Source organism: Sminthopsis crassicaudata, chromosome 6, assembly GCF_048593235.1.
Source record: "Sminthopsis crassicaudata isolate SCR6 chromosome 6, ASM4859323v1, whole genome shotgun sequence".
In the NCBI taxonomy this organism is placed as follows: domain Eukaryota; kingdom Metazoa; phylum Chordata; class Mammalia; order Dasyuromorphia; family Dasyuridae; genus Sminthopsis; species Sminthopsis crassicaudata.
The window spans coordinates 72787694-72814372 of NC_133622.1; the positions used below are offsets into that span (position 1 = coordinate 72787694).

General features: G+C 35.8%; 1 protein-coding gene across 8 annotated transcripts in view; it reads right to left on the bottom strand.

Annotated features, from left to right (window-relative positions):
* ANAPC10 (anaphase promoting complex subunit 10) overlaps positions 1–26679 on the bottom strand; it is a 110394-nt gene that overhangs the window by 19687 nt on the left and 64028 nt on the right. Inside the window, exon 6 of one of the 8 annotated variants that reach the window (XM_074276670.1) lies at positions 25535–25696. The exons of the other annotated variants lie outside the window; for them this stretch is intronic. Coding sequence (XP_074132771.1) covers positions 25682–25696 — 15 coding nt within the window. The 3' untranslated portion in view covers positions 25535–25681. Of the gene's footprint in view, positions 1–25534; positions 25697–26679 lie in introns of those variants that run through there. 8 annotated transcript variants of the gene reach the window in all.

Here is a 26679-nt window from a genome sequence, read left to right on the forward strand (position 1 = left end):
TATGATGGCAGGAAATACAAAATTAGTAATTTTAACTGTAAATGTGAATGGGATGAACACTCCCATCAAACGGAGACGGATAGCAGACTGGATCAAAAATCAGAATCCTACAATATGTTGTTTACAGGAAACACACTTAAAGCAGGGAGATACATATAGAGTAAAGGTAAAAGGTTGGAGCAGAATCTATTATGCTTCAGGTAAAGCCAAAAAAGCAGGGGTAGCTATCCTTATCTCAGATCAAGCAAAAGCAGAAGTAGATCTCGTTAAAAAAGATAAGGAAGGAAACTATATCCTGCTGAAAGGTAGCATAAATAATGAAGCCATATCAATACTAAACATATATGCACCAAGTGGTATAGCATCTAACTTTCTAAAGGAAAAGTTAAGAGAGTTGCAAGAAGAAATAGACAGTAAAACTATAATAGTGGGAGATCTCAACCTTGCACTCTCAGATTTAGACAAATCAAACCACAAAACAAACAAGAAAGAAATTTAAAAAGTAAATAGAACATTAGAAAAACTAGGTATGATAGACCTTTGGAGAAAACTGAATGGCAATAGAAAGGAATATACTTTCTTCTCAGCAGTTCATGGATCCTATACAAAAATTGACCATATATTAGGACATAAAGATCTCAAAATTAAATGTAGGAAGGCAGAAATAATAAATGCCTTCTTCTCAGATCACAATGCAATAAAAGCTACATTCAGTAAAAAGTTAGGGGTAAATAGACCAAAAAGTAATTGGAAACTGAATAATCTCATCTTAAAGAATGACTGGGTGAAAGAGCAAATTATAGAAACAATTAATAATTTCACCCAAGATAATGACAATGATGAGACATCATACCAAAATCTGTGGGATGCAGCTAAAGCAGTAATAAGGGGAAATTTTATATCTTTAGAGACTTATTTGAAGAAAATAGAGAAAGAGAAGATTAACGAATTGGGCTTGCAACTTAAAAGGCTAGAAAAAGACCAAATTAAAAACCCCCAACCAAAAATTAAACTTGAAATACAAAAATTAAAAGGAGAAATCAATAATATTGAACGTAAAAAAACTATTGAATTAATAAATAAAACCAAGAGTTGGTTTTATGAAAAAGCCAATAAAATAGATAAACCTTTGGTAAATCTGATCAGAAAAAAGAAAGAGGAAAATCAAATTGTCAAGTCTTACAAATGAAAAGGGGGATCTTTCCACCACTGAAAAGGAAATTAAAGAAATAATAAGGAGTTACTTTGCCCAACTTTATGCCAATAAATTTGATAACTTAAGTGAAATGGATGACTTCCTCCAAAAATATAGGCTTCCTAGATTAACAGAGGAGGAAATAAATTGCTTAAATAGTCCCATTTCAGAAAAAGAAATAGAACAAGCTATTAATCAACTCCCCAGGAAAAAATCCCCTGGACCAGATGGATTTACATGTGAATTCTACCAAACATTTAAAGAACAATTAGCCCCAATGCTATATAAACTATTTGAAAAAATAGGGAATGAAGGAGTCCTACCAAACTCCTTTTATGACACAGACATGGTACTGATACCTAAACCAGGTAGATCAAAAACTGAGAAAGAAAATTATAGACCAATTTCCTTAATGAATATTGATGCTAAAATCTTAAATAAGATATTAGCAAAAAGACTTCAGAAAATCATCCCCAGGATAATACACTATGATCAAGTAGGATTCATACCAGGAATGCAGGGCTGGTTTAATATTAGGAAAACTATTAGTATAATTGACCATATTAATAATCAAATTAATAAGAACCATATGATCATCTCAATAGATGCAGAAAAAGCATTTGACAAAATCCAACATCCATTCCTACTAAAAACTCTTGAGAGTATACGAATAAATGGATTATTCCTTAGAATAATCAGGAGCATATATTTAAGACCTTCAATAAGCATAATATGCAATAGAAATAAACTGCAACCTTTCCCAGTAAGATCAGGAGTGAAACAAGGTTGCCCACTATCACCATTACTATTCAATATAGTACTAGAAACGCTAGCCTCGGCAATAAGAGCCGAGAAAGAGATTCAAGGTATTAGAGTAGGAAATGAGGAAATCAAACTATCACTCTTTGCAGATGACATGATGGTATACTTAGAGAACCCCAAAGACTCTGCTAAAAAGCTATTAGAAATAATTCAGAATTTTAGCAAAGTGGCAGGATACAAAATAAATCCACACAAATCCTCAGCATTCTTATATATCACCAACAAAATGCAACAACAAGAGATACAAAGAGAAATTCCATTCCAAACAAATGTTGAGAGTATAAAGTATTTGGGAATCCATTTACCAAAGAATATTCAGGAATTATATGAGAAAAATTACAAAACACTTGCCACAAAAATAAAGTCAGATTTAAATAATTGGAAAGACATTCAGCGCTCTTGGATAAGCCGAGCGAATATAATAAAGATGACAATACTCCCCAAACTAATCTATTTATTTAGTGCTATACCAATCAGACTCCCAAGAAACTATTTTAATGACCTAGAAAAAATAACAACAAAATTCATATGGAAGAATAAAAGGTCAAGAATTGCAAGGGAACTAATGAAAAAAAACTCAGAGGAAGGTGGTCTAAGTGTACCTGATCTAAAGCTATATTATATAGCAGCAGTCACCAAAACCATTTGGTACTGGCTAAGAAATAGAACGGTAGATCAGTGGAACAGATTAGATACAAAGGACAAAAAAGGGTACATCTATAGCAATCTAATCTTTGACAAACCCAAAGATACCAACATTAGGGACAAAAATTCATTATTCAGAAAAAACTGTTGGGAAAACTGGAAATTAGTATGGCAGAAATTAGATATGGATCCACACTTAACACCATATACCAAGATAAGATCAAAATGGGTCCATGATTTAGGCATAAAGAATGAGATCATAAATAGATTGGAGGAACAGGGAATAGTCTACCTCTCAGACCTGTGGAGGAGGAAGGAATTTATGACCAGAGGAGAACTAGAGATCATTAATGATCACAAAATAGAAGATTTTGATTACATCAAACTAAAAAGTTTCTGTACAAATAATACTAATGCAAACAAGATTAGAAGGGAAGTAACAAATTGGGAAAATATTTTTAAAAGTAAAGGTTTTGACAAAGGTCTCATTTCCAAAATATATAGAGAACTGACCCTGATTTATAGGAAACCAAACCATTCTCCAATTGATAAATGGTCAAAGGATATGAACAGACAGTTCTCAGATGATGAAATTGAAACTATTTCCACTCATATGAAAGAGTGTTCCGAATCACTATTGATCAGAGAAATGCAAATTAAGACCACTCTGAGATACCACTACACACCTGTCAGATTGGCTAAGATGACAGGAACAAATAATGATGAATGTTGGAGGGGATGTGGGAAAACTGGGACACTGATACATTGTTGGTGGAGTTGTGAAAGAATCCAGCCATTCTGGAGAGCAATTTGGAACTATGCCCAAAAAGTTGTCAAACTGTGCATACCCTTTGACCCAGCATTGCTGTTATTGGGATTATATCCCAAAGAAATACTAAAGAGTGGAAAGGGACCTGTATGTGCCAAAATGTTTGTGGCAGCTCTTTTTGTTGTAGCTAGAAACTGGAAGTTGAATGGATGTCCATCAATTGGAGAATGGTTGGGTAAATTGTGGTATATGAAGGTTATGGAATATTATTGCTCTGTAAGAAATGACCGGGGGGGGGGGGGGGGGGGGGGGCGGAGCCAAGATGGCGGAGAAGAAACACACGACTCAGTGAACGTCCTCACTCCCTCACAACCAATTAGATAAATTAAGTCTCAAAATTAGCTCAGGACTGATAGATACCACAAGGACTGGAAGCACGACTTACCAGCTGAAGAGAATCTGGAGTTTCAACAGGAAAGGTCAGTTCCCAGGGGAGGAAGAAGAGAGACCAGCACAGACGGTGGGGTAGGGGCACACTGCGCCCATTGCGCTGGGAGGGGCTCTGGGATCAGAGAAGCCACTGAGGTAAAAGAATCTGGCACAGGCTGTTGGCTCTTCTCTGCTAATTATTTAGCAGTTCAGAAGAGAAAGCCAAAATATTTTAAAACTCAAATTAGATTTTCCCCGATCTGGGGGGTGACTCAGCAGAACTCTCGGCACCAGGGGGCGTGGCCTCAGCTACCTCCTGAGAATAGTTAAGAGATTGACAAGTGGGTGGATACGGCCCAAGGCAACACACACTGCCTAGCTTAGCTGGAGGGAGTGGAACTCAGCTCCAGGAAGTCCCAGAGAAGCGGAACCTTTGAACTAGGGACCGCGGTTTCTGGCAGACACTTCCAGTTTGAGCGCAGGGGCTTCTCATGTCACCTGCTGCAGACATCCACTCCCCACCCGGACACATAGGCTGGGCTTCCTGCTGTCTTCACTATTCTACGCCCTAGAAGCACAGTAGTGCTAATCACCTCTGAGGCACTTCCAGGGAGGGGGTGGGGAACTCTCTCCCAGAGCTCTCTCTTAGCTCAGGCTCAGGAGCCGCTGCATCCATCCGGTCTGGGAGGAAGCTGGTAAAGAAGTAAATAATTTCCTACCCCAGGGACAGACCCCAAAAGATTTTTTTTAAGTATGAGCAAAAAAGCTAGAAAAACCATAGATTCCTTCTATACAGAGAAAGAGCGGGTATCCAACCCCGAGGAAGTTGACAGCAGAGAATCAGCAGACAACAACCTAAAGGGGAACGATTCCTGCCCCCCATCACATAACTCTCTCCTAGAAGAAGCTCTTAAAAAATTGAGGGAGATAGAAGAAAAATGGGGAAAAGAAAGGGAAGTTATGATAGAGAATAACAACGTCCTGAAATTGGAGTTGGAAAAAATAAAGAATTCACAGGAGATGCAGGGAAACAAAATTAGTGAATTAGAAAAGGTTAAAAAAACACAGGAAAGTAGGATTTCTGAATTGGAAAAGATAAAAAAGTCTCAAGAAAATAGAATTTCTGAATTGGAAAAAGAAAATAATTCTCAAAAAAAAAAAATTAGGGAAATGGAAAAAAATTCAATAGAGCAAAATAATTCATTTAAAAACGAAATTGGGCATTTACAAAAAGAACTAAAAACTGTGAAAGAAGAAAATAACTCCTTAAAAGTCAGGATGGAACAAATAGAAATGAATGATTCACAGAGAACCCAAGAATCAGTCAAACAAAACAAAAAAAATGAGAAGCTGGAGAACAACGTCAAATACTTACTGGGAAAATCTATAGACCTGGAAAATAGATCTAGGAGAGATAATCTGCGGATTATTGGACTTCCAGAAAACTATAACCAAAAAAAGAGCCTAGATTCTATTTTACAGGAAATTATCAAAGAGAACTGTCCAGAGATAATAGAAACAGAAGGGAAAGTAGATGTGGAAAGAATTCATCGAACTCCTTCTGAAATAGACCCTAAAAAAAGAACACCACGGAATATTGTGGCTAAGCTGCAGAATTACCACACAAAGGAGAAAATCCTGCAAGCAGCTAGAAAAAAACAATTTAAATACCAAGGTGCCACAATAAGGGTCACCCAAGATCTGGCTGCCTCCACATTAAAAGATAGAAGGGCCTGGAACCTGATATTCTGAAAGGCAAAAGATCAAGGACTGCAACCAAGAATGAACTACCCAGCTAAGTTTAGCATCTTTTTCCATGGAAGAAGATGGTCATTCAATGAAACAGAGGAATTCTATATGTTTCTAAGAAAAAAACCAGACTTAAACAAAAAATTTGATCTACATCCACAAGACTGAAGAGAAACAGAAAAAGGTACACAGAACCCTTGAGAACTGTAACTCTGTTGTGGGTATATAAAAAATACTCAAGGATAATTTGATTTTACTGATATAAAAGAAAAAAAGGGGGGTGTGGTAAAGGGAAGGAGGTCGGTTCAGAAAAAGAGGAAGGAGTGATAAAAAGAGGGAAACTACATCCCAGGAAGAGACATAGAAAATACACCATATCTGAGGGAACTTAGTGAAGGGGAGAATCATTGTGTGAATCTTACTCTCATCAGAAGAGGCTCAAAGAGTAAATAATTAACATATTTGTTTTTCAGAGAATTTTCTCTCACCTCATTAAAAAGGGGGGAGAGGAAAAGGGGAAAGGAAAAGGAGAATTAGTGAAGGGACTTGGAGGGAGGGGGGAGGGATCCTAAAAAAAAAAAAAAAAAGAGGGAGGGTTGCGCGTCACAAGGGGGGTCTGTAAATTAAATATCGGGGAGGGGGATCAGGGGGGTCAAGGGAAAAAAGTATAATCTGGGGATAATACGATGGCAGGAAACACAGAATTAGTAATTTTAACTGTAAATGTAAATGGGATGAACGATCCCATCAAACGGAGACGGATAGCAGATTGGATCAAAAAGCAGAACCCTACAATATGTTGCCTACAGGAAACACACTTAAAGCAGGGAGATACATACAGAGTAAAGGTAAAAGGTTGGAACAGAGCCTATTATGCTTCAGGTAAAGCCAAAAAAGCAGGGGTAGCTATCCTTATCTCAGATCAAGCAAAAGCAGAAGTAGATCTCGTTAAAAAAGATAAGGAAGGAAACTATATCCTGCTGAAAGGTAGCATAAATAATGAAGCCATATCAATACTAAACATATATGCACCAAGTGGTATAGCATCTAACTTTCTAAAGGAAAAGTTAAGAGAACTGCAAGAAGAAATAGACAGTAAAACTATAATAGTGGGAGATCTCAACCTTGCACTCTCAGATTTAGACAAATCAAACCACAAAACAAACAAGAAAGAAATTAAAAAAGTAAATAGAACATTAGAAAAACTAGGTATGATAGACCTTTGGAGAAAACTGAATGGCAATAGGAAGGAATATACTTTCTTCTCAGCAGTTCATGGATCCTATACAAAAATTGACCATATATTAGGACATAAAGATCTCAAAATTAAATGTAGGAAGGCAGAAATAATAAATGCCTTCTTCTCAGATCACAATGCAATAAAAGCTACATTCAGTAAAAAGTTAGGGGTAAATAGACCAAAAAGTAATTGGAAACTGAATAATCTCATCTTAAAGAATGACTGGGTGAAAGAGCAAATTATAGAAACAATTAACAATTTCACCCAAGATAATGATAATGATGAGACATCATATTAAAATCTTTGGGATGCAGCTAAAGCAGTAATAAGGGGAAATTTTATATCTTTAGAGGCTTATTTGAAGAAAATTGAGAAAGAGAAGATTAACGAATTGGGCTTACAACTTAAAAGGCTAGAAAAAGACCAAATTAAAAACCCCCAACCAAAAATTAAACTTGAAATACAAAAATTAAAAGGAGAAATCAATAATATTGAACGTAAAAAAACTATTGAATTAATAAATAAAACCAAGAGTTGGTTTTATGAAAAAGCCAATAAAATAGATAAACCTTTGGTAAATTTGATCAAAAAAAAGAAAGAGGAAAATCAAATTGATAGTCTTACAAATGAAAAGGGGGATCTTTCCACCACTGAAGAGGAAATTAAAGAAATAATAAGGAGTTACTTTGCCCAACTTTATGCCAATAAATTTGATAACTTAAGTGAAATGGATGACTTTCTCCAAAAATATAGGCTCCCTAGATTAACAGAGGAGGAGATAAATTGCTTAAATAGTCCCATTTCAGAAAAAGAAATAGAACAAGCTATTAATCAACTCCCCAGGAAAAAATCCCCAGGGCCAGATGGATTCACATGTGAATTCTACCAAACATTTAAAGAACAATTAGCCCCAATGTTATATAAATTATTTGAAAAAATAGGGGATGAAGGAGTCCTACCAAACTCCTTTTATGACACAGACATGGTACTGATACCTAAACCTGGTAGATCGAAAACTGAGAAAGAAAATTATAGACCAATCTCCTTAATGAATATTGATGCTAAAATCTTAAATAAGATATTAGCAAAAAGACTTCAGAAAATCATCTCCAAGATAATACACTATGATCAAGTAGGATTTATTCCAGGAATGCAGGGCTGGTTTAATATTAGGAAAACTATTAGTATAATTGACCATATTAATAATCAAATTAATAAGAACCATATGATCATCTCAATAGATGCAGAAAAAGCATTTGACAAAATCCAACATCCATTCCTACTAAAAACTCTTGAGAGTATAGGAATAAATGGATTATTCCTTAGAATAATCAGGAGTATATATTTAAGACCGTCAGTAAGCATAATATGCAATAGAAATAAACTGCAACCTTTCCCAGTAAGATCAGGAGTGAAACAAGGTTGCCCACTATCACCATTACTATTCAATATAGTACTAGAAACGCTAGCCTCGGCAATAAGAGCCGAGAAAGAGATTCAAGGAATTAGAGTAGGAAATGAGGAAATTAAACTATCACTTTTTGCAGATGACATGATGGTATACTTAGAGAACCCCAAAGACTCTGCTAAAAAGCTACTAGAAATAATTCAAAATTTCAGCAAAGTGGCAGGATACAAAATAAATCCACATAAATCCTCGGCATTTTTATATATCACTAACAAAATGCAACAGCAAGAGATACAAAGAGAAATTCCATTCCAAACAAATGTTGAGAGTATAAAATATTTGGGAATCCATCTACCAAAGAAAAGTCAGGAATTATATGAGAAAAATTACAAAACACTTGCCACAAAAATAAAATCAGATTTAAATAATTGGAAAGACATTCAGTGCTCTTGGATAGGCCGAGCGAATATAATAAAGATGACAATACTCCCCAAACTAATCTATTTATTTAGTGCTATACCAATCAGACTCCCAAGAAACTATTTTAATGACCTAGAAAAAATAACAACAAAATTCATATGGAAGAATAAAAGGTCAAGAATTGCAAGGGAACTAATGAAAAAAAACTCAGAGGAAGGTGGTCTAAGTGTACCTGATCTAAAGCTATATTATATAGCAGCAGTCACCAAAACCATTTGGTATTGGCTAAGAAATAGACCGGTAGATCAGTGGAACAGATTAGATACAAAGGACAAAAAAGGGTACATCTATAGCAATCTAATCTTTGAAAAACCCAAAGATTCCAACATTAGGGATAAAAATTCATTATTCAGAAAAAACTGTTGGGAAAACTGGAAATTAGTATGGCAGAAATTAGATATGGATCCACACTTAACACCATATACCAAGATAAGATCAAAATGGGTCCATGATTTAGGCATAAAGAGGGAGATAATAAATAGATTAGAGGAACAGAGGATAATCTACCTCTCAGACTTGTGGAGGAGGAAGGAATTTATGACCAGAGGAGAACTAGAGATCATTATTGATCACAAAATAGAAGATTTTGATTACATCAAACTAAAAAGTTTCTGTACAAATAATACTAATGCAAACAAGATTAGAAGGGAAGTAACAAATTGGGAAAATATTTTTAAAAACAAAGGTTCTGACAAAGGTCTCATTTCCAAAATATATAGAGAACTGACCATAATTTATAAGAAACCGAACCATTCTCCAATTGATAAATGGTCAAAGGATATGAACAGACAATTCTCAGAGGAAGAAATTGAAACTATATCCACTCACATGAAAGAGTGTTCCAAATCACTACTGATCAGAGAAATGCAAATTAAGACCACTCTGAGATACCACTACACACCTGTCAGATTGGCTAAGATGACAGGAACAAATAATGACAAATGTTGGAGGGGATGTGGGGAAATTGGGACACTAATACATTGCTGGTGGAGTTGTGAAAGAATCCAGCCATTCTGGAGAGCAATCTGGAATTATGCCCAAAAAGTTATCAAACTGTGCATACCCTTTGACCCAGCAGCGCTACTACTGGGATTATATCCCAAAGAAATACTAAAGAGCGGAAAGAGACATATATGTGCCAAAATGTTTGTGGCAGCTCTTTTTGTTGTAGCTAGAAACTGGAAGATGAATGGATGTCCATCAGTTGGAGAATGGTTGGGTAAATTGTGGTATATGAAGGTTATGGAATATTATTGCTCGGTAAGAAATGACCAGCAGGAGGAATATAGAGAGGCCTGGAGAGACTTAAATCAACTGATGCTGAGTGAAATGAGCAGAACCAGAAGATCACTGTACACTTCAACAACAATACTGTATGAGGATGTATGCTGATGGAAGTGGAAATCTTCAACATAAAGAAGATCCAACTCACTTCCAGTTGATCAATGATGGACAGAGGTAGCTACACCCAGAGAAGAAACACTGGGAGGGGAATGAAAATTGTTAGCACTAATATCTGTCTGCCCAGGTTGCATGTACCTTCGGATTCTAATGTTTATTGTGCAACAAGAAAATGATATTCGCCCACATGTATTGTACCTAGACTATATTGTAACACATGTAAAATGTATGGTATTGCCTGTCGTCGGGGGGAGGGAATAGAGGGAGGGGGGGGTAATTTGGAAAAATGAATACAAGGGATAATATTATAAAATATATATATATATATATATATATATATATATATATATATATATATATATATATATAAAATAAAAAATAAAAAAGAAAAAGAAAAAAGAAATGAACAGCAGGAGGAATACAGAGAGGCTTGGAGACTTAAATCAACTGTTGCTGAGTGAAATGAGCAGAACCAGAAGATCACTGTACACTTCAACAACAATACTGTATGAGGCTATATTCTGATGGAAGTGGAAATCTCCAACATAAAGAAGATCCAACTCACTTCCAGTTGATCAATGATGGACAGAAATAACTATACCCAGAGAAGGAACACTGGGAAGCGAATGTAAATTGTTAGCACTACTGTCTATCTACCCAGAACTATACCCAGAGAAGGAACACTGGGAAGCGAATGTAAATTGTTAGCACTACTGTCTATCTACCCAGGTTACTTATACCTTCGGAAGCTAATAATTAATGTGCAACAAGAAAATAGTATTTATACACATATATTGTATCTAGGTTATATTGTAACACATGTAAAATGTATGGGATTGCCTGCCATCGGGGGGAGGGAGTGGAGGGAGGGAGGGGATAATTTGGAAAAATGAATAAAAAAAAAAAAATAAAAAAAAAAAAGCAGCAACCCATCTAAACTAACCTACCTACATGAATCTTACTAAATATTACATCTTATTTGTATTCCTTCCTTAAGCAACTCTGTATATATCATTATACACAACATTGATTTATAATTTTGTTGATTTTAATTTTGATGGAATTTTAATTTCTTTGTTTAAATCATATACTGGAGTAGGTTCCATTGAATTATTATTCTTTTTGTGTCAGGAATAATAAAAATGGAGTTTTAAAAAAAAAAAGATTGCCAGTTATTCTGCAATCGATAAATGGTCAAAGAATATGAATGATAATTTTTCAGATAAAGAAATTAAAAACATTTCTTTGAAAAAAGTGCTCTAAATCACTATTAATTAGAGAAGTGCAAATTAATACAACTCTGAGATACTACTTCATCCCTCTAAGATGACAAGAAAAGACTATGATAAATGTTGGAGGGGATGTGGGAAAACTGGGACACTAATGCATTGTTGGTGGAGTTGTGAACTGATCCAACCATTCTGGGGAACAATTTGGAACTATACCCAAAGGGCTATCAAACTCTGCATACCCTTTGATCCAGCAGTGTCACTACTAGGACCATATTCCAAAGAGATCATAAAACAGAGGAAAAGACCCATATGTACAAAAATGTTTGTAGCATCTCTTTTTGTAATGGCAAAGAACTAGAAATTGAGTAGATGCTACCCACCAGTTGGGGAATAACTGAATAAGTTGTGATATATGAATGTAATGATATATAATTGTTGTATAAGAAATGATGAGTAGGCTGGTATCAGAAAAGCCTGGGAAGACTTAAATAAGTGCTGAGTGAAGTGAGCAGAATCGGGAAAATACTATACACGGTAATAACAATACTATATGATCAACTGCGATGGACTTGGCTCTTCTCAGCAGTGCAGTTAGAGAGAACTATGGATACTGAATGTGGATCAAAGCATAGTATTTTCACCTTGTTTGTTTCTTTTGTTTGCTTTATCTTTCTTGTGTTTTTTTCCTTTTTGGTCTGATTTTTCTTGTACAACATGACAAATATGGAAATAGTATTGTATATATTTTAGCTGTATCAGCTTGCTGTTCTTGAGGAGGTAATAGAAAAGGAGAAAGATACCTTAGAAATATAAGGTTTTGCAAAGGTGAATGTTGAAAACTATCTTTACATCTATTTCAAAAAATTAAATGCTACTGATAATAATGAAAAAAGAATACTGCACTACTACTGGGCTTATATCCCAAAGAAATACAAAAGGGAAAGGGACCTGTATGTGCTAAAGTGTTTGTGGCAGCCCTTTTTGTAGTGGCCAGAAATTGGAAAATGAATGGATGCCCATCAATTGGAGAATGGTTGGGTAAATTATGGTATATGAAGGTTATGGAATATTATTGCTCTGTAAGAAATGACCAGCAGGATGAATACAGAGAGGCTTGGAGAGACTTCCATCAACTGATACTGAGTGAAATGAGTAGAACTAGGAGATTATTATACACTTCAACAATGATACTGTATGAGGATGTATTCTGATGGAAGTGGAAATCTTCAACATAGAGAAGAGCTAATTCATTCCGCTTGATCAATGATGGACAGAAACAGCTACACCCAGAGAAAGAACACTGGGAATTGAGTGTAAACTGTTTGCACTATTGTCATTCTACCCAGGTTACTTTTACCTTCGGATTCCAATTCTTAGTGTGCAACAAGAAATTTGGTTTTACACACATATATTGTATCTAGGATATATGGTAACACATTTAACATGTATGGGATTGCCTGTCATCTAGGAGAGTGAGTAGAGGAAGGGAGGGGAAAATTTGGAAAAGAAGTGAATACAAGGGATAAGTTGTAAAAAAAAAAAAAAAATTACCCATGCACATGTACTATCAAAAAAATTTATAATTATAAAATTAATTTAAAAAAGAAAAAGAAAAAGAATACTGCTACTAATCAAATCAATAAATATATATAAAAGACATGTTGAATTAATTTATGCAGATGCCATAAGCAGCTGGAGTTAAGTACAAAAAAGGTGTCTGAAGGTGTGTCAGTATAGTTTTAAAAGAAAGAACAGATCCTAATGAGCAGAGGAGTGAGTTGAGTAAAATTCCATGCATGAATGGTAGCTACGCAAAGACCTGAGTAAAGAAGATGGAGCATCATGTAGAAGAATAACAAGAGGACCAGACTAACTGAACTACAAAGTACAAGAAGGGAAGTAATGAAAAATAAAGTAAGAAAATTAGCTGGGGAGCAGCTAGGTGGCGCAGTGGATAGAGCACCAGCCTTGAATTCAGGAGGACCCGAGTTCAAATATGGACTCAGACACTTAACACTTCCTAGCTGTGTGACCCTGAGCAAGTCACTTAACCCCAGCCTCAGAAAAAAAAAAAAAAAAAAAAAAAAGAAAATTAGCTGGACCTAAAATTTATGTTTGATCCTAGAAACAGAAGGATTTATTCAATAGGGAAATTACATCACATCAATTGATAACAGAGAACACATCAATGTTACCTATCTCCTGAAAAATGATTTACTCAGAGCAGAGATTGAGACATTACTTTGGAGCTCAGTCAATGTAGGAATTTGTTTTCTAATAGGGCTTTTGTTTTTCTTTCTTCCTTCATGCTGGAGAAGAGGGAGATAGGTGGGAGTGATGAGATTACATTCAGAAATCAAAATGATGAGATTAGGGTTCCTTGTGGTCAGGGAGTTAAATGATAAGGTTAATGGCAGGTTTGGGGTTCAGGGAACCAAATGAAGAGATTTGTTTCCCCTAAATCTCCTTTAGGATTCAGCGCATAGGTAGGGAGTTGTGGGAACCCCCTTTCTGGTGGCACAGAGGTCCTTTTTAAAGGAATTTACAAACCCAAAAAGCTATACTGATAAAAAGAGGTTTATTATTGACATTGGGAAGTCAGCCTTTTGCTATGCATGAACAGAAAAGCTGAATTCTTTAGTGGCAAGGTCTGACAGAGAAATAAAGTTTCTAGTAGAGAAATCCTGACAGTGAGGTATAAAGTCTCCTTAGGGAAACAGGTGAGAAAGATAAAGAGAGGGTAAGGCTGAAAGAAGAGTGTCATTCCAGCGGGCAGAGATTGCTGCTATTTCAGGGATGGCATATTAGGTCCTCTGCAAGGATTGAGTTTAAAATTGGCACTTTTTATCTACAAGCTGGGGGTAGTTCTTGATGGGGCTGGGTACAGCTGAAGTAATAGAAAATCTTAGAATTGAATGGGTGTCTCTTCAATTCAATTGGGTTGGAATCCCCCAGCTCCAGACTCAACCAGCCCAACCTAGATAACAGAATGAAGCTGTCGGTCTTATTTCCCTTTGTTTGCCTTTACAGTGGCAGTATTTAAGGAAACTTTCTCCTTCAAGGAATTTTCAGAGAGTTTCGTCAGAAGGAACAGAAGGAGTATCATCATTATAAAATATATTTTAATAAATAAAAAAAAAGAAAATACACAGATAGACAAAAAGCCATGATGACAGAGTAGTCAGAAGCAGTATCGTCTAATTCTCCCCACAATAACATCTTCAATAATATTTAAGAACATCAAATCCACCAGTGTTTGGGAAACTGAAGATTAATCTACCATTGATATGCTTTATACCCCAAGATACAAATTCAAACAAATTCAACTGAAGTAGAAGAACTGGTCAGAAAGAATTTCAGACTTGTAGATCAAAAGAGCTTCAATAAGTCCTAGTGATGACAAGATTCAGGTAAATCTCCATTAACGAGGATTGGCGTAAGTGGAGTAGAGGTCAGGGGTGTAGAGTGCAGACTAGCTCCCTGGAGGGTCTCAGGGTCATTCAGAGTCAGGATAAATTAAAGTCCTTGGTCTTTAGGGGGAGAAGTGAAGGAAGCAGGCTTGCCAAAGATGTATCCTGGATTCTGGAGTCCAGAGTCCAGAGTCACCAGCCTCTCTCCTCCTAGTCCTATTGCCAAATGCCTCTCAGGCCCCTCTCCCTCTCTGCCCTCCAATCCTTGCCTATGATTATCTTAACACCAAATATTCAGCAAGCACCAACTGTGAGAGGAGCCAAATATATGCTAATAGAGTCATTGTTTCACATTGAATAGGTAATTAGCCTTAAGTGCTCAGTTGTCTGCTTCAAGCACACCTTTTTGGAGTTTCAGTTCTCTACCAAGGGGAGTTCAAATCAAACAATTATATGGTCAGGGTATTACAATACTCAAGATGTAAATAACGATGGTGGATGATAGAACAAGTTTAAAGTCAAGGGTTGACATTATTGAAGCAGAAAGATGACACTGGAGGTGACCAAATGATACAGAGCATAAGATGGCGGCAAGTAGTACAGAGCAAAGAATATTTCTCTTTGAAGGTATCTACAAAGGGAAAAGTTTGTTTCTGTTCAGTTGTTTTTAGTCGTGTCTGTTTCTTCAGGATCCCGTTTAGGGTTTTCTTGGCAGAGATATTGGAGCACTTTGCCTTTTCTTCTCCAGCTCATTTTACAGATGAGAAAACTGAAGCAAAGAGAGTTAAGTGACTTGTGCAGGATCAAGTAGCTAATAAGTATATGAGGCTCTAAGCCCAGCAGTATAGTGTCACCTCTGCCCAAAGGGTAAAAAGGATTTTGTTTACACAGAGAGTATTTGATTTGTAAAATTCAGCAGACTTTTTACATAATGCAAATTTGTGTGGAGACATAGGGAAAGGAAGGAGATGAGGAGGAAGGAAGGGGAGGAGCACAACTATGGAAGAAGATGGCATAAGGTTCAAAAACAAAATGGGGACTAAGGACAGAAAAGCAAGAGCAGGAGGAGGAATACACAAAGGAAAGGGCTAGATGGATGGGGATCAGCTGTGTGGGGGCCTGGCCAGAAAGGGGAAGAAGCAAACACATGGGGGCCATACATGGCCACAGATAAGAAAGGAGAGATGATAAGCAAGGGTCAGACATGCTACAGATGGACTCTCTCGGAATGCAAGAGGTCCCAAGCCAGAAAGAAAGGACACCCATTCTTTTACTTGGAGTAAGATGAGAGGCCATGGAGCTTCAAACCTCCAGGGGTAGTAATGGAGGCAGAGAGGACATATGGTGCAGTAAAATTAACATAGGTATTGTTTGGAAAGAGAATTTCTTCTAAAATTCTTTATGAAAAGTCAAATTTGCATAATGCAAATTTACCAAAAAAAGTGAAAACTGTCTATAAGAGGAGGTCAAACATTTGAATAGAAGGTACAATAGATTCTGTGCAATGGAATGGAAGCTCTAAAGGACAAAGAAAAGCCTGAGCCCATCTTTTTATCCTATAGCACCTATTATGCATTAATAATTTTTTAAAAATCTAAGTTGGTGGTAAAATCAGTCTGTATCTGTTTATAATTCTATAGCTCAGACATAAAGAGGAATACAAAACAGGGATAAGACCAGGGACTGCTTATAAGAATTCTTTAGGCAAATGGAAATGTTTGTCTCCACAAATATTTAGAACTAGTCTGCAAAGGTGTGACAAAATGAAACATTTCCTTATATTAATTAAAAATACATTCCTCCCCCCCAAAATCTCACTACCTACCCTTGACCATGTTCTCATTTGGTCAATTTCATTATATTTACTTTTTAAGTGCTTTTTAGTGGCCTACCAGAAAGGGCAGGGATTCTCCCTACTGGCAGGAGCTGCCATGCAAAGAACCACAAAATTACCACCACTATTAACACAGACCATGCTATGGCAGTTTTAAACAGGAGCAAGAGTCTTCTAGCACTCACAATTCCTTCTCTGATTTCAGTTGCTATGATGATGCCCCTTATAATGGTTTCACTAATCAACTCAGAAATTGCCAACTGCATTCTCTATCCAAAAAGACTGGATATTTTTGTGGCTATCATTATTAACTCTGTTATTTATTTATGAGTCAGAAAAATATAATTTTAATGCAGTATCAAGAAAAATCATCTTCCTGAGTCCAAATCCAGACTTTTTGTGACTCTGGGCAAGTCACTTAATCTTGTTTGTCTTAGTTTTCCTATCTGTAAAATAAGCCGAAAAGAGAAATGGCAAACCACTCCAGTATATCTATCAAGAAAACCCTAAATGGGGTCATAACGAATTGGATGACGACTGAAAATGCCTGAACAACAAGTTGTTAAACAATAAATCCTTCCAAGAATATTGTTAAAGGAGTAAAATCCAGCAAAATAAATCTCATTTTCAAAATATGTAAGTAGTTTACAAAGGAAGTCAAGTGTAAAATGAAAAATTACAAAATAAGAGAAAATGTCTTGTTTTCTTTCCTTTCTTGTTGCTGTACAAACATTACTCCATAATAAAGGAGAGAGAAAAGGCAACTGCTCAATCATAGCTCTCAGAAAGGTGATTCTTCCTAGCTTACCTCCCAAATTTGACCTCTCCATGAAAACTTCACATCTGAATCTTGCTAAGATTCTGAATAATGTGAATACTGAAACTGTCAACACATGAAGTAGGAGATTCTGGGCTTTAGCCACCACTTTACTTAGGAAGGAAGAGAACCAGTTAATAGCAATGATATACCAGTTCCAGAAGAAAAAAAAAAAAAAAAAAAAAAAAAACCTTATGCTGATCCAAGAGAAACTTCAGAAGTTCCAAGTGAGTCAAAAGGAGGAACACCGCAAAAGCAGCTTAACAAGAAACACAGAAGCTTACTCAGTCAAAGAACCCACTGTGAAAAGCAAGCTCTTTTGCCCTAGTGAATATACGACCACCTAAGAAGGTGACTTTGTGGTTATCATCAGTCACCCTGTCGTAGATGGTCAAGAATTCACTTTGGACCTGTAGGTCAGAGAAGGTTTCTCTGTTGAGAAACAGCTACAGCAAGAGTTCCTGGAGAGCTGTAAGGAATGCAGCCAGATTCCATAGTTTAGCTAATCTTTAGATGTAACTGGAAAAGACAGCACAATAACAAGGAAAAAATGAGAAAAGAAATGCAATATCATAAACCAGACTCAATGAAGTTAAAAGGACTATCGATTTCAAAGAACAGTTTAGGAGATAAAAGAATGAAGAAATCACAAGAGATAAAATTTCCTAATGATAGGTATGCTTGATCCGAACTTTATTTAAAGAGAAATCAAGTCTATTAAAAAAAAAAAAAAAAAAAAAGCTATTATTTAAGCAGTTAACATTTAAGAGGCTAGTAAGTGGTAAAGGAAACAGATTACAAGGTATAAAGATATCATAACAATAAGATCATTTATTTAAATAATCATTTAAAATCTTTGGAAATGAAACAAATTTATCTTATTTATATTTTTGTTTTTTTAAATGGGTACTATAGAGCCAATGGAGAATAATATGATGAGCAAAAAACATTGCAAAATAATTTTTTACAAACCTTTGCAAGCCAAAAACCTCAGGAAAAGGAATTACTTACTGGATACCACACAACTAAAAAGCTGAATTCACAAGGTAAGAAGACAGAATCATTACACAAGGTTAAAAACCCCATGAAATAATACTGGAGAACTTAAGTACTTAGAGTTCTAAATTAGTACTCCCCATTCTGCAAGTCACTTTACACCAAGCACAAATAACATCAGGGATCTCACATACCCATACTGCATGATCTGCCTCTTTGAGGCCTTTGTTCAGTTTCTTCATGGCAGTAACTGAGCTCAACCCTATTCCCAATACCCCATAAAAGACAGAAGACAGGCATTCTGTCCAACCAGAAGAAAGAAAGGGAAGGAACCTAGAGGAGGAAGATGGGACGCTGAAAATTCATGGAGCACAGAGTCAGACAGAAGTGAAAAAGCTTGTTAAATTGACAGAAAGGGACCTCAAAATCCAATGGATGCGAACCCTTAAGAGTTGACACTGGGCAAGAACCTGGGCTGAGCTGTCCCATTCCCTAAAATCAAAGATCAGGATGCCCAGCCCACATGAGGGCTGTGCATAAAGGAAGAAGGAAGGAAACAAAAAATAAATAGTGGGAATATAAGAGAAAGGCTGAAACACATAAAATTCAAGGGAAGAAAAAGCTTAAATAAAAATCTAGCTGAAAAATTAGGTAAAATAAAATCAGTTGTTTTCTGTACATAATATTAAAAGACAGGAAACTTAGAAAATATCCTCTTCACAAAAATAGTCTGTTTAAGATAAAATGGCAAATCTGGAATCCAAAAACACAGAAGAAAATTTGGTAGAAGAAAAGCAAATGGCAACAATGTGAAAACTTATTAATTCTATATAAACATATGCAAAGAAAATTTACAAACCATAGGTCTGACAAAGTAATGTCATAAACAAACAAAAATAAAATCCTGAATATCATATTATAGATCTTACAGGTCTAGACAAGAATCTGACCAGGATTTTTGAATATAAAGTATCAACCAATACACAAGTTTCACAAGTTATCACTTGGAAAAAAAAATCCAAAACTGAAACTACAAATATAATAATTTTCACAGTCTGAATAACCAATAAATTTTGTAAGTGTTCAAGTAAAAAGTCCTCCAAATATGAAGAACTTGATTCAAATAATCCAAAATTACTCTTCCATCATGAGGCGACAGAGAAAAAAGAGAATATTCTAAAAAGCAAAGTAGCTCAAACTGTAACCTAAAATATGGTATCCTGCAAAAGTAGACGTAATCATCAATGGAAAAAGATTAACCTTAAAGGGGCAGTTAGTTGGTGTAATTAGTGTACCAGTCCAGACCTAAATTCAAATCTGGCCTCAGACACTCAACATTTCCTGGCTGTGTGACTTTGGATAAGTTACTTAACCCCAAATGCCTCAGCCAAAAAGGAGGGAGGGAGGGAGAGGGAGAGGGAGAGAGAGAGACAGAGGGAGAGGGAGAGGGAGAGGGAGAGAGAGAGGGAGGGAGAGAGGGAGAGAGGGAGAGAGGGAGAGAGAGAGGAGAGAAAGGGAGAGAGAGAGATTAACCTTGAAAGATATTTGAGATATTTCAGGATTGTGAGGGAGCACAAAATTTACACAGAGGAATATTTTTCTTGAGAGGAAGACAATGTGCACCTGAAAACCAAAGCAAATTAAAAAGAAAGTAAAAAAGAGAACTATGATAGAAGAACCAAATAAAAAACATGAAGGAGAAGGACTAGCATGGGCTTTTACAGAATTAGGAAGAGGGGAAATAAAACCATAAAGAACATTATGGTGGAGGTCTTTTGTTCCTCATATACCTCATGAGGGATAAAAAGTTAAAAAAAAAAAAAAAGAAGGGACCCTGAACTGGAGAACAAAATTTAGGTAACATACCAGAAGGAAGGAGAAATGCCAGGGAAAGGAAAGCAAAGGAAAACTTCTTGGAAAAGGGCAAAACAAAAGAATGTGATTAAAATAGTTTGGAACAGAGAACAGGAAAGAAAATTTTGAACACACTTAACCAGGGAGGGAAAGAAAAAGGTTAAAGAGAGAAAGAAATAAGAGGTGCAGGAAGAAGGAAAATAAAGAAGAAAAAGAAAGACAATTTAAAATGTTGGGTACAGGTAAATTGAAACAGCAGAAAATCTGTGGAAATAAACTAGTATAAAAGTAAAATAAACAAATTAATTTCAAGGTAATATACTGGTTTCAAAGAAGATAAAAATCAATACAAAATAAACAGAACCAAAGATAAGACTAAAATTCCTAATCGCAAATAGAAATGAATTAAACATAATAACACCAAAAATGAGTTCATATATTAGACATAAAGAGTGATATTATAAGTAGATCAGAAGAACAAAGAATAGTTTACCTCTCAGATCTGTGGAGAAAGAAGGAACTCAAGTACGATATTGAATGCAAAAAAGATAATTTTGACTATATTATGTTAAAAAGGTTTTTTACAAACAAAATTAATGAAGACAATATTAGAAGGGAAGCAATAAATTGGGAAAAAAATTACATTCAAGGGTTCTGGTAAAAGCCTCATTTCTAAAATATATAGAAAATTGACTCAAATTTATAAGAATTCAAGTCATTTTCCAAATGATAGTCAAAGGATATGAACAGGCAATTTTCAGATGGAGAAATTAAAAACCATATTTAGTCATGTTCGAAGGTATTCTAAATCACTACTGCTCAGAGAAATGGAAATTAAGACAACTCTGAGGTACTACGATACACCTCTCAGATTGGCTAAGATGACAGGAAAAGATAATTATAAATAATGGAGAGGATATGGGAAAACTAGGACACTAATACAGTGCTGGTGGAGTTGTGAACTGATTCAACCATTCTGGAGAGCAATTTGGAATTATTCCTAAAGTGCACATATCATTTGATCTAGCAGTGTTTCTACTGGGCTTGTATCCTAAAGAGATCATAAAGGGAAGAAAGAGACTCACATGTGCGAAAATGCAAATGCCTTTTTGTAGTGGCAAAAAACTAGAAACTGAGTGGATGCCCATCAGTTGGGAGAATGGCTGAATAAGTTATGGTATATGAATGTGAGGAAATATTATTGTTTTACAAGAAATGATCAGCAGGATGATTTCAGAGAGGCCTGGAGAAACTTACATGAACCTGATACTAAGTGAAATGAGCAGAATTAGGAGATACACAGCAATAGGAAGATTATATAATGATCAATTCTGATGGACACAGCTTTCGTCAACAGTGAAATGATTCAGACCAGTTCCAATAGTCTGTACCTTTGGTACACAATAAGTTTTCTACCATGTTGCAGAAACGCTCTTGTTGAGCAAGGAGCAATAATTTGTGACTATGGGAATGGGTTTTGGCCTGAGAGTCACAGCTAGTTGCTCCAAAGCAAGGATGCCTTAGCAGGGCCTCTCACCTGTGGGTGAGTTGCTAACTTGCTGGATTGGCTCTCCTCCCACTGGCAGATAACATGCATCCGCAAAGCCCATAAGCTGCTTCTCTGAATAGTGATTGGGGATTGCCTGCTGTTCACTGTGCTGATCACATTTGCAAAAATGTATATCAACAAGGTTGTATGGCATAATAAACTGGAGCTCTTTTTTCATACTCTATGAGTCTCCCACCTCATTCATCTCGCCTCTGAGATCAAAGGGCTCATATGTCATGAGCTCTTAAAAAACAGCCGCAACATTTTATTAAGGGTAAATGTTGAAAATTATCCATGTATATATTTTAAAATAAAAAGCTTTAATTAAAAAAAAAAAAAAGAAATGGATTAAACAATCTAATTAAATGAAAGACTGACAGAATGAAGAAAACAATATCCTCAAATTTGCCCTATACAAGAAAGGATGCCTAGTGTGAAAAAAAAAAATTAAAATACAAGGTGGATTATATATTAATATATTAAGATAACAAAATCATCATAATGGTTACCATGTCCCTTTGATTAATAATGAAGCCCTGCCCCTGGGGTCTACCATCAGAGAGACCCAGTTTCCATATCAAGCCAGGATTAAGGCCCCTCCCCTGGGGTAGAGCAGCAGCTAACTTCCATATCCTAGGAAGATCAAAAAAGAGAAGCTCTTCCACCCAGTACAAGCCAGAAAGGAAGTTTACTCTTCAGTGAAATCAAGTGACTAAGCTTGGCTATTCTGATCAATACAATCCATGCCAAGTCCAAAGGACTAATAATGAAAAATGCTACCCATCTTCAGTGAATTAATGAACTCTGAGTTAAAATATCAATATGCTTTTTTTCTTGTTGATTTTTTTTTGCAACATAGTTGATATAGAAATATTTTTGCATGATTTCATAAACATAACTGATATATTGCTTGACTTCTCAATGCATGGAGGAAAGGAAATATGGAACTCAAATCTTTGTTTAAAAGAATGCTTTAAAAAAAATGCTAAATATACTGGACTATTTGCCATCTAAGGGAGAGGGGAAAAGGGGGAAAAATTATAACACAAGGTTTTGCAAGGGTTAATGTTGAAGAATTATCCATGCACATGTTTTGAAAAATAAAATGCTTTAATTTTAAAAAATGCCAAAGGGAGGAAGAATCAAGATGGTAAAGGCAGTGACTCATCTGAGTTCTTTAAAAATAAAGTTCTAAAAAAATACCTTTAAATAATAATGGCACATAAACCTAAAGTGGCTGAACACAAACACACACACACACACACACACACACACACACACACACACACACATAGTAAAACAATTTTTCAAGACAAATTTAGAAAGTTGGCAGGAAAGATCTGTTGCACCAGCATGAAAGTAGAGTACATCTACCACCGGCCATACCAGCCTCCACCTGGACCCAGAACACCAGGAACAGGTCGGGGGGGGGGGGGGGGGGAGAAGGGGGATTGAATCAATGGCAATAGAAGCAGTTTCCAGAACTCTCGGACCAAAGACATCAAAGACAACTTACAAGGATAGCAGAAAATGTCTGTTGCACTTGGGTAAGAGTGGAGCACCATACAGTACAGACCATATCAGCATAGCTTTGGCCCCAGCGAACCAGGAGCAGGCCTTAGGAACAGCTAAATCAGTAGTAGGGTCAAACAACTGGTCAGGAGGTGATTATAGGGGTTTCTTTGCTAACACTGAAGCAGGACTCTGTTGCTTTGCCCATACTTGGATGTGGGTAGCAGTGCCAGGGACAGGAGGGGCACTAACACACCAGAGTTGGTAGCCACAGTGGAGTACGGACCCTCCTCACAGTTCCAGGGCAGAAAACAGCACTTGTGATCACTCACAGACCAGAACACAGACTAGGAAAGTAGTAAACACTTCTCCTTAGATCATACTGAAAAGTTACAGGTCCCTAGAAGGATCTTGGAAAACAGCTGCATAAAATCCCTAAAATTTGGGATGATGCATCTTCCACCCTGGAAGCAGAGCCCTATTTAATAAAGGGTTAACAGTGAAGTAATAGACTGGGAAAATGAGCAAAGAGAAAAAAAAATTTTGACCATAGAAAGTTACTATGGTGAAAAGGAAGATCAAAACACATACTCAGAAGAAGATAACAAAGTCAACACTCCTACATCCAAAGCCTCTAAGAAAAAAATATGAATTTGTCTCAGGCCATGGAAAAGCTCAAAAAGGATTTTGAAAATCAAGTAAGAGAGGTATAAGAAAAATCTAGAAGAGCAATGAGATGATACAAGAAAATCATGAAAAACATGTCAACAGCTTGATGAAGACACACACACACACACACACTGAAGAAAATAATATCTTACAAAAAACAGATCAGACCAAATGGTAAAATACGTACAAAAGAAACAATGAGAACATTGCCTTAAAAAGCAGAATTGGCCAAATGGAAAGAGATAAAAATTCACTGAAGAAAAACACTCTTTAAAAAGTAGAATTAGCCAAATGGAAAGGGAGGTACAAAAGCTCATGGAAGAAATAATTCCTTAAAAATCATAAATGATGCACATCTTTTTGTTGGTGGTATCCAGCCATTCTGGAGAGCAATCTGGAACTATGCTCAAAAAGTTATCAAACTGTGCATATCCTTTGATCCAACAGTGTTACTACTGGGCTTATATCCCAAAGAAATACTAAAGAAGGGAAAGGGACCTGTATGTGCCAAAATGTTTGTGACAGCCCTTTTTGTAATGGTCAGAAACTGGAAACTAAGTGGATGCCCATCAATTGGAAAATGGCTGAATAAATTGTGGTATATGAATGTTATGGAATATTATTGTTCTGTAAGAAATGACCAGCAGGGGGATTTCAGAAAGGCCTGGAGAGACTGACATGAACTGATGCTGAGTGAAATGAGCAGGACCAGGAGATCATTGTATATTTCAACAACAATACTATATGATGATCAATTCTGATGGACGAGGCCCTCTTCAACAATGAGGTGAACCAAATCAATTCCAATAGAGCAGTAATGAACTGAACCAGCTACACTCAGCAAAAGAACTCTGGGAGATGAGTATGAACTACTACATAGAATTCCCAATCCTTCTATTTTTGTCCGCCTGCATTTTAGATTCCCTTCACAGGCTAATTGTACACTATTTCAAAGTCCGATTCTTTTTGTACAGCAAAACAACTGTTTGGACATGTATACATATATTGTATTTAATTTATACTTTAACATATTTAACATGAATTGGTCAACCTGCCATCTTGGGGGGGGGGGGAGGGAAGGAGAGGTAAAATTAGAACAAAAGATTTGGCAATTGTCAATGCTGTAAAATTACCCATGAATATATCTGGTAAATAAAAACTATATAAAAATAAAAATAAATTTAAAAAAAAAAGATGCACATGTATATTATATTACTTGCTAGGGAGAAAAAAGAGGGAGAAAAAATTGGAACACAAGGTTCTACAAGGGTGACTATTGAAAATTATCTTTGCATGTATTCTGAAAAATAAAAAGCTATAAAAAATAAAAATAAAATAATCAGCAAGAATTATTTATTTAAAAAATTAGAATTAATTAAAATTAATTAATTAATTAAAATTAATTAAAATTAATCAAATGGATATTACTAATTTTATGAGAAATCAAGAAATAGCCATGACAACACAACATTTAGCAGTTTCTACATTAAAGAACCAAGAAACTTACCAAAAGACTAACAAATTGTGTATGTTCTTTGATCCAGCAATGTCTTTACTGGGCTTATATCCCAAAGAGATCATGAAAATGAGAAAAGGACTCACAGGTGCAAAAGATGTTTGTTGCAGTTCTTTTTGTAGTGGCAAAGAACTAGAAGCTGAGTGGATGCCCATTAGTTGGAGAATGCCTGAAAAAGTTTTGATATATGAATGTAGGGAATAATTTCTCTATAAGAAATGATCAGCAGGATGATTTCAGAAAATTCTGGAAAGACTTACATGAACTGATGCAAAATGAAGTGAGTAGAAGCAAAAGAATATTGTACACAGCAAGAACAAGATTATACAATTATCAGTTCAGATGGACGTGGCTCTTTTCAAAAAAATGAAGTGATTCAAGCTACTTCCAATGTTGTCTTTGTGATGGAGAGAGCCATCTGTACCCAGAAAGAGGACTGTGGGGACTGAATGTGGATCACAACATTGTATTTTCAATTTTTTGTTGCCTTTTGCTTGCATTTTGTTTTCTTTCTCATTTTTTTCCCTTTTTGATTTTTTTTTCTTGTGCAGCATGACAATTGTGGAAATATGTATAGAAGAATTATACATGTTTAACATATATTGGATTATTTGCTGTCTAGGAGAAGGGGCTGGGGGAAAGGAGGGAGAAAAAAATATGGAACACAAGGTATTACAAGGGTAAATGTTGAAAACTATATACATGTTTTGAAAATAAATTAAAAAAAAAAAATCAGAGGGCTTAGAATATCCTATTTGGAGGACAAAGGAGATAGAATTACAATCTGAATAACCTGCTGAACAACATTGAATACAATCCTTCATGGGGAAAATGGGCATTCAATGAAATAGAAGGCTTTCAAATATTCTTAATGAAAAGACCAGAGCTAAATAGAAAATTTGCTTTTCAAATGCAAGGCTCAAGAAAAGCATAAAAAGGGAAATATGAAAGGGAAATAATAAGGAACTTAATATGGTTAAATTGTTTATATATTCCTACATGGGAAGATGATAATGTTACTCATAAAGGCTTTCTCATTAAAAGGAATATGTATGGACAGAGGACACAGGTGTGAATTGTATGAAGGGATAATATCTAAAAAAAATCAAATAAAGGGGTGAGAGAGGAATATACTGGGAGAAAGGGAAAGGG